This window comes from Chiroxiphia lanceolata, chromosome 9, assembly GCF_009829145.1.
Source record: "Chiroxiphia lanceolata isolate bChiLan1 chromosome 9, bChiLan1.pri, whole genome shotgun sequence".
Lineage (NCBI taxonomy): Eukaryota > Metazoa > Chordata > Aves > Passeriformes > Pipridae > Chiroxiphia > Chiroxiphia lanceolata.
In genome coordinates, this window is record NC_045645.1 from 5,317,050 (window position 1) to 5,330,879 (window position 13,830).

General features: G+C 57.4%; 1 protein-coding gene across 2 annotated transcripts in view; it reads right to left on the minus strand.

Annotated features, from left to right (window-relative positions):
• LOC116790925 (phosphatidylinositol 3-kinase regulatory subunit gamma) overlaps positions 1 to 13,830 on the minus strand; it is a 78,043-nt gene that overhangs the window by 50,965 nt on the left and 13,248 nt on the right. For both annotated transcript variants that reach the window (XM_032696469.1, XM_032696468.1), the window contains exons 5-7: positions 12,700 to 12,831; positions 9,639 to 9,840; positions 9,201 to 9,286 (exon numbers count right to left, since the gene is read on the minus strand). In XM_032696469.1, coding sequence (XP_032552360.1) covers positions 9,201 to 9,286; positions 9,639 to 9,840; positions 12,700 to 12,831 — 420 coding nt within the window. The remainder of the gene's footprint in view (positions 1 to 9,200; positions 9,287 to 9,638; positions 9,841 to 12,699; positions 12,832 to 13,830) is intronic.

Genomic DNA, 13,830 nt, shown 5'->3' on the forward strand with positions numbered 1-13,830 from the left:
ATAAAGGCGCTGCCATGGCACTGCACACGCCAGGTCGGAAATTTGGGATGGTGCCGAAGCACAGCCCCAGATGCTCCTCCCGCCCCAGGGCATGAAGAGCCAACACAGAATGGAGAAATAAGAGGTACCACAGGCCAGAGGGAAGGCACTCTGCTGATGGCACCAGGGATGGGCAGTCGGGACTTGCGGTCCTCCAGGTACTCGGGAAGAGCCGAGGATGATGCAGCCACATCTCTGTGGTGTGAGATGGAATGATCCAGCCCTAGCTCCATGTGTCCTGGGGACAACATGGTGCCAGGCTGCTCAGTGAGATGCCAGCCTCTGTGGGTGCCGCAGCTCCTTCACCACCTGCAATCCTTCCCAAATGCCAGAAGTATCCAAAAGATGGAGAAATTGTCCAAAGAACAGCCATAAGTCTCTCCCAGAGACTTGGTGTAGCCCTGGCTGTGAGGCAGTAACTTTTTGAGCTGAAGGATGAATAGAGATTAACTGGACAGACACAGCTTTGCTGGGAGAACTGGAAGGTCAAGCAGCCTTGAGGTCAGGATAAGAGGCAATGCCAGTGTCTGCCTCCCAACCCTGTACGTACTACTGCCAGACTGAGACTGCCAAACTCATTGCACCTCTGCCCTGGGCCCCTGGTTGTCTCCAGCATCAGCTGGCCTGGGGGCAGGAGCAGGTCGTGGTAGAGCTCCGTGCTCCTGGCCCTGCTGGAGTGGGCAGGGTGTGGGTGGAGGTAGCAGTCCCTGCCCTATCTGCCAGCCTGTGGGATTAGCTGTGCGGCATCGGGAGCAGCTCTAGCAGTGGCTGGGTAAGAACAGATAGACACAGATAAGGCAACCTGAATCCCGGGGACGGCGAGCCAGCTTCATTAATCCCTGTGCATCCAGGCGCTGACGAAGATGCTATCATCCCATTTCCCTCCCCAGCAGCTTGCGTGTGGCTGTCAGTCCTGGCTCACACAAGAACAAAACCTGGTGCTTGCATGGGTGGCCCCTCTCTCCCAGAGCTGCTAAGTGTCTCCCATGTCCCCCTGAGGACACTGCTGGTACAGGGATGCAGCCAGTGCAGGGATAGAGCTGGTACAGGCATTCACAGCCAGTGTGGGGCTCCACAGTCCCTACAGAGAGATATGGACAGGGCAGGGATGCAACCAGGATGGAGACCCTGAACAGTATGGGAACACACAGCCAGGATGGGGACCCAGGTGATGGGGACAACATGTAGCCAGGTTGTGGACCCTGCCAGTTCAGGGACACAATGCAAAGGATGGAGACCCACGGACAGTGTGGGGACATACAGCCAGAATGGGGACCCAGCTGGCATGAGGACACATGCAGGAGAACCCTGTAGAGCCCTGGGTCATACTGATGCTGCAAGGCAGAGGATGACCAGCAGTATCACCCACCCCTGTGATGGCCTGGGCTCCACATCCCTCCCCAGGCTCCCGCTCTCCAGCTGCAGTGAGTAGGAGGGTTCAGCACTGTGCAGGCACACGGAGGGAGGGATGCACCACCAGGTCCCTGCTGTGTCCCCATCGTTGCCATGCTGCAGGCTGCTCGGGGATGGGCTCGGCGTGGCACTCCCCATCCCGTTAGCTCTGGCATGAAAGCGCCCGCCGCTGCGGCAGCGGGGCCTGGCCATGATCCCCACTTCCAGGTAAACACACGAAACAAGCGGCTCGCCTTCCCTCCCTGCCCGGCATTCCTGGCCACACAGACCCACCATTCAGCCCCGCCACCCCGCACAAACCCCCAGTGTTTGGGAGAGGGCTTGTGCTCCCGGCGGAGCTCCGGGGGGGACACGCTGCGGCTGGGCAGTTGACACCCGGCCAGGCTGGAGCGGGGCCAGTGGGCACAGAAAGAGGCGCTGTGTTTTGGCCGGATCCTGCCGTGCTGGGGCAGGGGCAGGGGCAGAAAGGACCCCTTGTGTGTACGGGACCCAGGGGTGCCCCCACCCCTCAGCTGCAGCCAGGGTCCCATGAGGCCGTGGCAGTGGTCACCAGAGGCTCAATGGGGTGGGAGCCTGAAGGGGTGAGCTGGTCAGAGGCAGGGGATGCCCTACTGCCATCCAAAAGATTTGCAATCCCAGACTGTGCGATACAAAAGCAGTGGAGGGGATTGACCAGGGGCACATTCAAGTGGTGGCAGAGGCAGGAGTGGGAGGCAGCTTTCCCTGGGCATCACTCTGCCACTTGCAAGGATGAAAGAAGAGAGTGCCAGATCCTGCCCCTTGGGCTCTTCTCCTCCAATCTCCTAACCCTATCCTCAGATTTTCCTTGGTACTGTCGGGGGTCTGTCCTGCAGCACAGCCTGGGGTGCTCTGGCCACAGCATGGCTCAGAGGACAGTGGATCCCTCTGGGGAACCTGGGACTGAGCTGAGCATATCCCTGCCTCAGCCACGGGCATCCCTGTGGGGCCAGGCTGAAATGGAGAGGGGAAAGCAGGAGGCAGAGCCTTGATGCTCCAGTATCCCAGCTGTTCCTTCTGCTGCCTCTATCATCCAAAAACAGCCATCAGTGCTGTCGCTGGGGGCATTGTCCCCTCCTCCATGCCTGGCACCTTCCTCCCTTGCTCTCCCTGAAAAGGTGGCTTTCCTCCCCAAGGAGTGCAGAGAAAGCACTTTCCACCACGGCAGATGAAAATGGATTCCAATCCAATTTTACCCTAGTACCACTTCAGTGATTTTGATGGAGCTGCTCTGGATGGGTGCCGGTTGGAGCCAGAGGACAGCTGTCGTGGCTCCATAGACCAGGGGTTTCTTATCTGTGTCACCTTTGATTACTGTAATTGAAATCCTGCTCTGATCTGAGCCATGCCCAAACGTTTCTGCTGCCTGTGCCGCTCTCGGCTCGAACAGCAAAATGACGTTAATAGATTTTAAAGCCAGGCAAGGCCTGTAAGAGCATTTCTGCCTGACCTCCTGGATAGCAGCCGACAGCCACCACTTACCCCAGTCCCGCTCTCAGCTGCTGGCACAGCCCTGTCACACCTCCTATGACTCATTTTCCCTCCTGAAAGCACAAATCCTGTCTCTCCCAAGAGCCGCTCGTGTGTCTGCCGGGCAGCCTGCCTCCTCCCACCCCTGCAGAGCAGGCTGGCAAGCTCTTGAGGGAGGCAGGGGCCAGGGGTGTTGGTGGGATCAGCTTCCCTGCTCCAGCATGAAACTCCCTATGGGAAGCATTGCCCTTTCCTGGCATCTCCTGGCCAAAAGGGCAGCAGGGTGACACGCTGCTGCCCATCCGCTGCCAGGCAGGAGGCAGGGGATGGAAATGCCACCACACAGGAGAGGATGCTCCTGGCTTTGGTGCCAAGCTGGAAAATCAGCTGTGGCTGGCAGCGTGACCGATACTTTGTCACCCACCCTGTCTTCTTTTGTGATCCGCCCATGGTGTTTAGCCAGAGCCACTGCAGCAGAAAGAGTGACTCCAGCCCAGACAGTGTCTGAGGGCAGGAGCTGGGAGGACACATGCACTGGCACACACACAGTTCCGCAGTTTGGCTCGAGCTGAGCAGCGGCACGAGGAGTGAGCCTGCCCTGGACAGTGTGGGACAGTAAAGCTGGTGGCTCCGTCTGGGCTGGGGAGGTTTTGCTCAGCCAGTCTGCCCTCTGAGAGCTGCCCTCTGGAGCAGGCAGCGGTGACCCAGGTTCAGAGCTCCATCTGAAGAGCCCTGCAAGTCCCAAGGGCCAAACCCTGACTACACCAGACAACCACCCTGAACCCCCAGGTCTTCCAGGCTGGCAGCTTTCATGACCGAACAGCCGAGAGCCGGCTGGCATGTGCTGGCACAGCAACCTGGGCTTGTACCAATGAGGATCTGACGGAGCCAGTTCAAAACTTCATATGCTGGCAAAAAAAAAGGCAGGCTGGCCAGACTGCAGGGCCCTCCAGCAGCCTGCCACCAGCATACACAGGGCCTCCCCCTGAATCCTGGCTGGCCGAGCAGCAGCGTTTCCTCTCATGCTGGCGGGTCATGGGCCGACAACGCACACAATGCTTGGGGTTATCCAGGCCTTATCAGCTCCAGCCATGCAGTGCGGGCAGGAAAAGGGTTTCAATCCCAGCCGAGCCCTGTTTCCGTCAGGAACCATTCCCCTTGTCACAGGGGAGGGCTGGACTGTGCCATGGTTTTGACACCAGGACGGGTGAACCTGGGCTGTGGGGAAAGTGGGACCACAGGGGTGTCACCCTCTGTTCCAAAAGCATCACCAGTGTCCCTCCTTGTGCCAGGGAAGCTGACAGTCTTCAAGCAATGCAGCTACTCCCACCCCAACTTTGCCTGGCAAAGCAGCACTGGACATGGTGACCTGTGAAGCTTGGGCTAGGAAAGGGCCGGAGCTGGTGAATCCCAGGAAAGGGGCTGCCATCAGGGCGTGCAGCAGAGGTCTGAAACATCCCTTGCTGGGTGTCACTGCTCCCCACTCCAGGGAGGCATTCCAGAGCCCTGGCATGCTGGGAAAACTCCTGCTCAGAAACATACAGGCAACCTGAGAAACACCATAGCAAAGGCCACCACTGCCAGTGACGCTGGGAAACTGAGGCATGAGGAGATACCAATGGAGGCCTCCTTCCCTCTTGGCCCTGTGCTGCCATGGGACATCCTTCCCAGGGCTGCCCCAGCCTCTTAAAGCCAGGTGGCAGAAGGCTGGCACAGGGTCTCTCTTAGTTCCTCAGCCCAAAATCACAAGGTGGGTGTATGCCCAGCCCTTGCTCCTCCAAACCCTCCAGCAGCGCTCACAGGGTGGAAAGAGGAGCTGGTGGAGGCACTGGCAAAGGCTGGGCTTGCTGAGATCCCCTCCTGCTCCATGATTAATTGAACACAGGCTAAAATTAGCTGCGGAGGCAGCACCCCTGGGGTCTCCCAGCAGCATCCCACTGCCCGCCGGCTGCCTGCAAGTGGGTCAGGCAGCAGCTGCCTCCCAGCTGGGCACCCTGGGTGCTTGGGGGACCCCCATCCTCTGCTGAATGTGGGAGCACTGCTCCCTGCATCCATGGCTCAAGGAAAGAAGCCTCCCCACTGCTGCCCTTCTCGGAGGCTTTTCCCTCTCTGTATTCACCGGGCAGGGCTGCATTATGAGGAGCAGCTGGGAAGGCACAAGGCCGCCTTCTGGGATGGCAGGAGTGCAGATCCCCGTCATATTCTTCCCCGTGCCTTCAGGGATCTGTTATATTTAGCCACTCTCCCTACCTCATGTTACTGGCTCGGCTCTGGCTCTTTTCCCTCCCCTTCCCCACTGTTAATTTGCTTTCTCTGTATTATTTGCAGATTCGGGGAGGCAGAATGAGGTGTTTCGGCACAGGGGACCACTCAGCCATGGCCTCATGGCTGCTCTCCCCCCGGGGGCTTTTGGTTGGGTTTTCTCCTGGCTATTTTTAACCCACATCAGCAGCTCTGAGGGGATGAAACACCAAGGGGCAATGCAAATTGGAGGCACCCTATGGCCAGTGTGCCAGGACAAGGGGGAGGATGCTCATGGCTGTGCAGGGATGCTCCCATGGAGGCAGGGCAGGGCCTGGACACTCTGCCTCCACATCCCAGGCAGGCAGGGGGCTGCACCCCCTCGGTTGGCCCCACCTGCCAAGCCCTCTGCTCCCCCCTGACTCCCTGCAGATCCGAGTCTGCAACCTCCACTGTAACACACTGACACGCAAGCTGGGGAGAGCGGGAGGCTGGGCTTTTCCCTTGGATCCAGAAGAAAGCAAACAGGGGAAAAGTTAATTAAAAACTTCAAAGCCAGATCATTCTAATTTGGTTTAACACGGCAGTCCTGCTCAGCGGCAGTGCTGTCCCAGAGGTGCCTGCGTGGGGCTCGGGCTGGGAAGTGTCCAGCGTGTCATACCACGAGATGTTCATGGGATGTCACCCAACACCAGCACCACTGCAGACCTCCACCCCTGCCGAGCACTGGGCTGTGGGGTGCAGTGGAGCTGGGCTCCGGGCTGGGCAGCTGGTGACCAACACTCCCAGGGACTGGATTTCAGAGCCACTGGAAAGGTGACTCCATGGGGAGGCTGTGCCTCAGTTTCCCCATAGCCCAGGGATGCCAAACCTTCTTGCTGGGAAGGCGTTTTCAAGGCACTTGGGCTGGGCCTGGTCCCCACCTCCTGGCGTGATACCACTGCCCCACATAAAGCAGGGCAGGGCTGAGGGTCCTGGGGGGGAAGCAGGGGGTGTCTGCCTCAGCAGGGTCCAGCAAAACAGGGGGACATCATCCTGGGGTGAGGAGGGGACCCTGGCACTGCCAGCCACTGCTCTGAAGGAGGAAGGTGACATCTTCCTTGCTTAATTCTCACTCTTTTCTCCAAAAGGAGCCAAAAATCCTCTCATTTTCTCCAGAAAGCTACGTCACAGGACAGCAATGCTCCTGCCCAGGCACTCTGCCGCCTTACCCTGCCTCCTGCCCCCACTTTTGGGTTTTTTTTGGTGGTGAGTTGTGGTTTTTTTTTTTTTGCAGAACTTTGGGCTGCATGGTGAGTAAAGGCATCCTGCTGTCTGAGGGCTAACGGCTTGTTGGAGAGATAATAAAGCAAAGGGGAGTAAATTAAAGTGACTATAAATAGCACCAGGAGAGGAAAAGGAGATGAAGTCATCTTCCTTCAGCTGAGCTGGTATTTGCATCACTTCTTCCCTTTGCCTTCCCCTGCCCCCTCACCCTGCTCGGGAAACAGCCCTCCCCAGACCCTGGGACTGTGCTGTGGGCTCTGTGTGCCCCCTGGGTCCCCATGGGGCTGGGCAATGTCCCCCTGGGATGTCTGCCCAGCACTGGGGGCTTGCTGGAGAGCACAGCAAGGTGTCCTGGATGTGGTCACTTGGCCCCAGGCTTCAGCCCAGCTTTGCCATGGTTCTGTGGCCTTGCCCCATGCAAACCAGTGCATGGCCCTATGCAAACCAGTGCCTCCAGCATGAACCCAATGTTGCATCCCATAGTCACCAGAAAGAACTTTCAGGAGCCATCACAGACCTGTTTTTCTGTTCACAGCCCATCCACAGGTGGCTGAAGAGACCCTCCAGGAGCAGTGCCTTTGGGAAGGCATTCTGCAAACTCAACAGCAGCGAATCCACCCAGGAAAGTCCCTTCAGGAACCAAATTCCATAACTGACATTTTTATTCCTGATGATTTTAACATCCAAGACTCCATCATCAGTCCCAGGACACATGAGGGAGGAGGGATCCTGACCCTGAAGGAGCCTCCCTGGAGTTAGCAGACAGCTTCGGATTCCATTCAAAACATGACCCTCACTGCCACGGAGGCCACTGCCCCTGCAGCCCCCCAGCAGCCCCCAAACCCCTCAGCTGCCCCCTCACACGAGGTATATTTACATCTGAGTCAGAATGAGGTCACACCGCGGTTTCCTTATGTCAGCTACCGACTCCTATTCCTGTGCTATGCGCACACACCCGCCGTGTTATTGCAGGGTATTTATAGCTATTTTACATGTATAATTATAAAACCACAACTCCACACACGCACCAAAATAATCACGGTGCCGGGAGGCAGGGGAGCGGGGCCAGGGTGATGGGAACGGGGCCGGGGCACGGACCCACCGCTAATAATAATTCTTTGCACTTTATATATAGCCCCTTTCATCCACAGCTCTCAAAATCGCTTTGCAGACGTTTAATTAAGCTTCCCAACATCCTAATGTGATGACAGGCAAGTAATAATATCCTCGCTTTTAGGTACAAAGAGAGGGGAGGTGGCAGGACTTGTCTGAAGTCCCACAGCGAGCCCAGGTGTCCCGTGTCCTGCCCCACGCTTGTGGGATGCCCAGAGGGGAGATTTTGACCTAGAAGGACCCCAGGATCCTGCCCAACCCCTCTGCTCATTTCAGGGTGGGGACAGCTGATGACAGCACAAGGTCCAGGGAGGGCAGTGGTGACCCTGGGGACCACTGAGCTGCAGCTGCCCAACATCTGGATCAGCAGGTGGAAGAGAGACATATGTATCTCAGCAAACTCATGGGCAAGAGCTTGGGGGAGACCAATAAATAAGATGACAAGTCTGAAAGGGCTGATTTATGAGGGATATTAAGAGTCATAATACTGCCTGGCCCAGCCATCCCCCAGGGAGACAGGGTGGTGAAAAGGACCCAGAGACATCACAGAGAGACAAGATTCACTGGGGCCAGTGCCAACATATCTCCAAGCAGGAGGCCTGGAAGCACTTGTGCCTCTCAGCACTGGCAGCTCTGGGCAGCTTGTTGTGGGAGAACAGATGGGTCTCAGTGGCAGCCTGGAGATGGGATCCCCCAAGGATGGGTCTCGATGGTCCTCAAGGTTTGTGGTTTGTGCTCCCATGAGCACCTTTCTCCCTCCTGTGTACATCCCTGCCTGGATGGACCACTTGCCTCCCATCCTTGAAGTGCTGCAGAAGGCACAGGGGTGATGTGCTTCAGTTTTGGACAATAATGGGACATGAGATGCCACGCAGCAAGAGGGATCTGGCAAGAGAAAGTGGCCAGCAGAGCAAAAGGTGCTGGAGGCAAACACTGGTGTTGGTAATGAAAGAGGCAGGACTGCTGCCCTGAGGGGTGAGGCTGGGTGGGCTCATTAACATCTGCAGAAAAACCCACACTCCCAGCTCCTTTCCCATGCATGGAGAGGTGGGGGACAAGTGCCCATCCTTTTCACCACCCTGGGGATGCCCCACAGGGAGAGCAGCAGTATGTTGGTGGATGCAGTGCAATTCTGCACACATGGGATCTGAACGCAAGTCAAAAATCATAAACCCTAATTTGATCCTTTAGCAAGAACCATCCTGCCGTTTTATGATCATGCTGGTATTTTTTTTCCTCACAGACTGTATCCAGATCCCTGCTCACCAAAACAAGCTGCACAGCAGCCCTCCACTGACAGCCCCCATACATTCCAAGCCCCCAAAATGGGGCAGCAGAACCCACTTGCATCACACTGGCACCAAAGAGCAGTGACACAAACATTAAGCAAGAAAACAGCTGCAAACCCTCTGAGGGGCTGCAAATGCCCCAAAATCATTATCTGTGAGGAGAAAGAAGGGAGGGCAATGGGAACAGATTGCCTGTCCAGGAAGCCAGCGTAGCCCGGGCAGTGCCACAGGGACACGGGCACCTTCCTGCTACTGCACCATCCACCAAAACTGCCCCGTGACCTGCTGCTGTCAATTCCCTGAATTTCACACCCACTGCTCCCCCTCCACCGCCAGCTGGACATCTCTTACCAGGAGCTGCCGGCAGCTCTGCCATCTCACTGGCCATGATGAAGGACTCGAGGATCCTTGCACGGAGCTCAGGGCTTGCCTCGGTGCTGTGGGGAGAAGGAGGGGGTCTGTGAGGATGGCAGCACCTCAGCCTCCCTGGAGACCCTCAACCCCCCTGGGGCAGCAGCCAGCTGCCCTGATGGATCTCCTGTGGGACCGAGGCAACGCTGTGTATCCCAGTTCCACATGTGCATCACGCCCGGTCACCGTGGGAATGGGTGTGATGTCTGAGCATCTGAGCTCCCAGATCCAGCTCCCCCCTTCGGAAAACCCTGGGGCTGGGCCACTGGTGGGCTGCCATCCAGCAAAACCAGCTTGGCTGGGACCAGCTTGTCCATGCCTGGCTACGGGCACCCTCCTCTCACCCACCCTGTCCCGTGCATGGCAGGGGCACCTCACCTGGCTGCCGCAGGGTGGAGAAGCACTTCCCCGAAAAGCTCCCCGAGGAGCCGGGGTGAGAAGCGGCTCCGGTGGGTGCCCTGGCAGAGGTGGCAGAAGTGGCGGGCGAGCTGGCGCAGGAGCAGTGCCTGGGGCTGTGGCAGGGCTGGGGGGGCCAGCAGGGCTCTGGCTCGCTGGCCACATTCCTCCAGGCTTGCGGTCTCTGCAGCAGAGGGGCACAGGAAGAAAATGGTCAGTTCAGGAGGTCAGGGCACCCCCTTGCCTCTCATGAGAGCCTGGCACCCCCCAGCACACATGGCATGAGTTGTGGCAGTTCTCTACTCCCCCCCAGAGACCCAAGAAACCCTGATCTTAACCTCTCCCACAAAACCTATGCAGCCTATCTCTTCCCAGCCAGGCTGGGGGACACATGGATATCCCAGGGCATGCAGAAGTGTCTTCATGGTCTTGGCCTCCTCTTGCTGGGAGCTGCCAGCCCCATTTACCCACTCCTACCACCCCACCATCCCAGATCAGGTTGTCAGGTGCCTTTAGCACATTCCTCCTCTCAGCACAGCCAGGGAGGGAGCATGGGGGGGGGCTGAGCTTCTCACATGGAAAGGGCTGCACCTAAACACCCCTCACTGCTGCTCCAACAGAGGAGAACGGTGAGAACCCTGCCCTGGTGCACAGCAAAGCCATGGCAGAGGCAGAGCACAGCAGAGGTGGGGAAATGGGCACCAGCTGGAAGATCTGCTGAATTTAAAGGCTCAGCCCTCCCCTGCAGATAAAGCAAGCTGGGAGGGAAAAGGCTTTTTAGGAGGCAAAAACCCAAATGTGCACCTGGGCTGCAGGTGTGGTTGTAGTGAGGCCCCTGCAGCCCCCACATTGTGGTCTCACACCCCATGAAATACAGAATAGGGAGGGCTGACTGGGGTACAGCTACTTCCAGCGATGCTTGAGTTGCCCACATGAATGATATCAGGCACCTACTGGTGTTATGCATCATGGAGGTACTGCCAGAACCCCCATCACAGGTGTCCCGAGCAGTCCACAGCCCATGGCGTTTCCACCAGTGTCCTATTCCATGTCCCCAGTGCCCTCTGGCAGCCTTGGCTGGGGCTCCCTGGTCTTGTGATCTGTGAGATCAGTGCCCTGGGATTGCAGTCTGCCCCAGGCACAGGAAACAGTCGCTGTCCAGCCATCATCCATCCCTGCCTTGTCCCAGCCCTTTTATCTGCGGGGCACAGGGAGGTCCCCAGGGCTGGGTTGCTCTCAGCCACCTTCAAAGTCTGGCTCGGCCGGGGGCTGACTCAGCTCCCTGTAGCTCTTTGCTCCAGGACTGAGGCTTGGCCAGTGCCCAGCCAGCTCCCAGCATCCATCCTTGGGGCCAGGGTGCACCAGAGCTGCAGGGGAAGGGGTCTGGGATCCCCTCCAAAGCAGGTCTGCAACCCAGCTGGGATGGTAATGGGGTGTTCGTGAGTCCTCGTATCCAACAAGCTGCTCCTGAGGCATTGTTTGGCTTTGCTCCAGGCCTTCCCTATCCCAATCCCTGCTTTTTTTGCACCCAGAGGATCCTGCAGGAGAAGGTCCACAGCCCAAGGGGGAATTTGGCGATGTTTTCCCCCTCCTTTTGCAGGTGGTCATCTTGCTGCTTTTCCAGCCCTCAGCCTCAAGCAGGGCAGAAGGAGGCTTGCAGGACAGGCTGCCAAAACCCAGCACCATCTCCTCAAAGACTTATATTTTCATTTTTTTCTTTTAAGCCCCAGTGAAATCCCCTTTCCATTGGTTTCTCCTCCGTTCCTGCCCCCTCCTCCTCCTCCTGCCCCTGTTGTGCCAGGAGCAGAGCCCACTGCAGCACAGGCTGCAGGGAAAGGCGCTTCCCTTTGAAGTTGCTTAACGAGGCAACCCAGCTAATTGCTTCCTAATTGCGTTTTTATCCTTGGAAGGGAGGCAGCCTTTGATTTCTGCTCTGAAGGGTGAGGGGAAGGCAGCTTCTCTGTGCCACCAGCCCCAGGGGTATTTCTTCTGGCTCCATGTCCCAGCACAGGGCAGGGAGGATGGGCTGTGTTATCCCTCGCCTTGTCCATGTATCCCTCCTGCCTTGCTGGAGGCCACAAAGAGCCTGTGGCCTTCTCCCACCAGGACAGGGTACGGAAAGGCCACGCTGGTCTGGCCATGGGTGATCTTTTAGTGCCTCTTAAGGCAGCCAAGAACATGATCTGCCCAAGCACTAATCTGGCTTAGGATGGGGAGGTGATGCTCGGGGATGGAGGATACTGCAGCAACTGGCAGTGAGACGAGAGCTGCTGTGAAAGGGGAAATCCTGGTTTCACAGGCAGCAAAGGGTTCAGGTCCTCTCTAACATGGTGGGCAAGGGCTTCATGTGTGCCTGGTGATGCCCCCAGGGCCTCAGGCTGGGAGGGGCTGAGCAGCTCAGTGAGGACTCATACGAAATGCATTTTGGTCCAGGCTCACTGTTGAGATGAACCATGGGCTCTGCCGGCCTGGGTACGAGCCCTGCTCTGTTTATTTGAAAAAAAATAAAATAAAACCAAAACCTCAATGGTCTCATGCATTTGCACAGGGGTGGAAAAGCTTGCAGGGATCTAAAGGCACTTCCTAATGGCACTAAGCTGAAAAAGCAGAGAATTTTCTGTGCCCATATAAAGCCAAGAGTTAATGAGATTACAGGAAAAAATTCCCAAGCAGCAGAGCCAAAATATTATAATAACGCTTTCTTCTGGGGCCAGCATCACCCAGCCTTGGCAGCCACCCGTCCTGGCAGGCAGCACCTCCTTCTCCGGGCACTGCAGCAGGAGAAGACCACGCTGTGGTGGGGGCAAAGAAGAACCCTGGGCCTCCCCTTGCTTTCCCAGACCACCTCCCAAATGCTGTGGCACTGCTCTGGCACACGTGATGTTCCCAGTGGTCCTTCTCAGAACCTGCCCTTTGTGCAGCATTGGGCAGGGGATCAGGTCAGAGCCACCCTGGAGATGCTGGGGAGCCTTTTTAGGGTCTACCCAAAGCTTCTTCAGCCTCACAAAGGTCCCAGGTGTGGGGGGAGCCCGGGTGTGCTTACCTTGAGCCATGTGGACCAAGTCGCTGTAGAGAGCTGGAGGGATAAGGGGCGACGGGAGCTCCTGGAGGTACCACTTCAGGGCATCTGCCAGAGTCTGAGCCTCATACAGGTCCATGTCCACAGCCGAGGCGTCTGCAGGGAAAGAGCCAGCAGGAACCATGAGCCCGTGGTTCTGCCCCTCTGGTGCAGAGCTCAGAGCTCTTCCATGCCTGTGGGCCTTTCTCCAGACATGGGGGCTGATTTCTTCGCCCATGCCCCCATCTCCCCAGTGTGGCAGCCCATGATTTCACTGCCACGACCACCCCCCCCCCCCTGCCCAGCAAATATTCGTGTCCCAGTTTCCACTGACCCCGAGTTCCACGTGCGCACGGAGAGCACGAGGCAGCATCTCTGCTTTGTGTGAACTGCACATCCAGTGCATGGGGCAGGGAATCTCACCATTCCACTGGGGTCCCACTGCAGGATAGCACCCATGGGAAGGACTGAGCAGCCCTCCCAGGCATCCTCTGGTCATCAGGGCCAGGTACCATGTGCTGACCCCAGCCCAGGAGGAACTGCTTGGAAAATGCATTCATGGAATGGGGTTATGGTCCCCAGGCAATTCATGTTGCTAAAGCCCCATGCCACCCCCAGTGATCCTGAAACACTGTGAATGTGCCCCAATTGGCATCACTTCTCCCAGCCCTGAAAGGCAGCTGCCCTGGGGAGGTGGTGAAGGATGCTCCAGGAAGGGGGGGGGAGCACAGGGAGGGGCTGAGATCACACAGCCTGGGCTCAGGACAGGGGCAGCGCTACGAGCAGAACTGTCCCACGGTCCGGCAGGAGTCAAAGGGTGGGATGTGTCTGTCTGAGCCCCGTGGCTGGGCCAGCCCGGGGACATTGCCTCACCAGGGTCCAGGGGGAAGAGCCCTTTCAGCATCCTTTGGTATTGCCTCATGCGTTTGTCTTGGAGGTCTCTCAGCCCGGCTGGGCTGGGTGGTGGCCGTCCAGAGGACGTTGGTCCCTTTTGCAAAGATCTGGAGGTTTCAAAATCTGGCTTTGATTCAGACTGGAGCCAAATGCAATGTTTTGAAATTCTCCTTGTAGGAGAAATTGGAGGATGTCTGAGGTGGTCAGGAATAATAAAAAAGC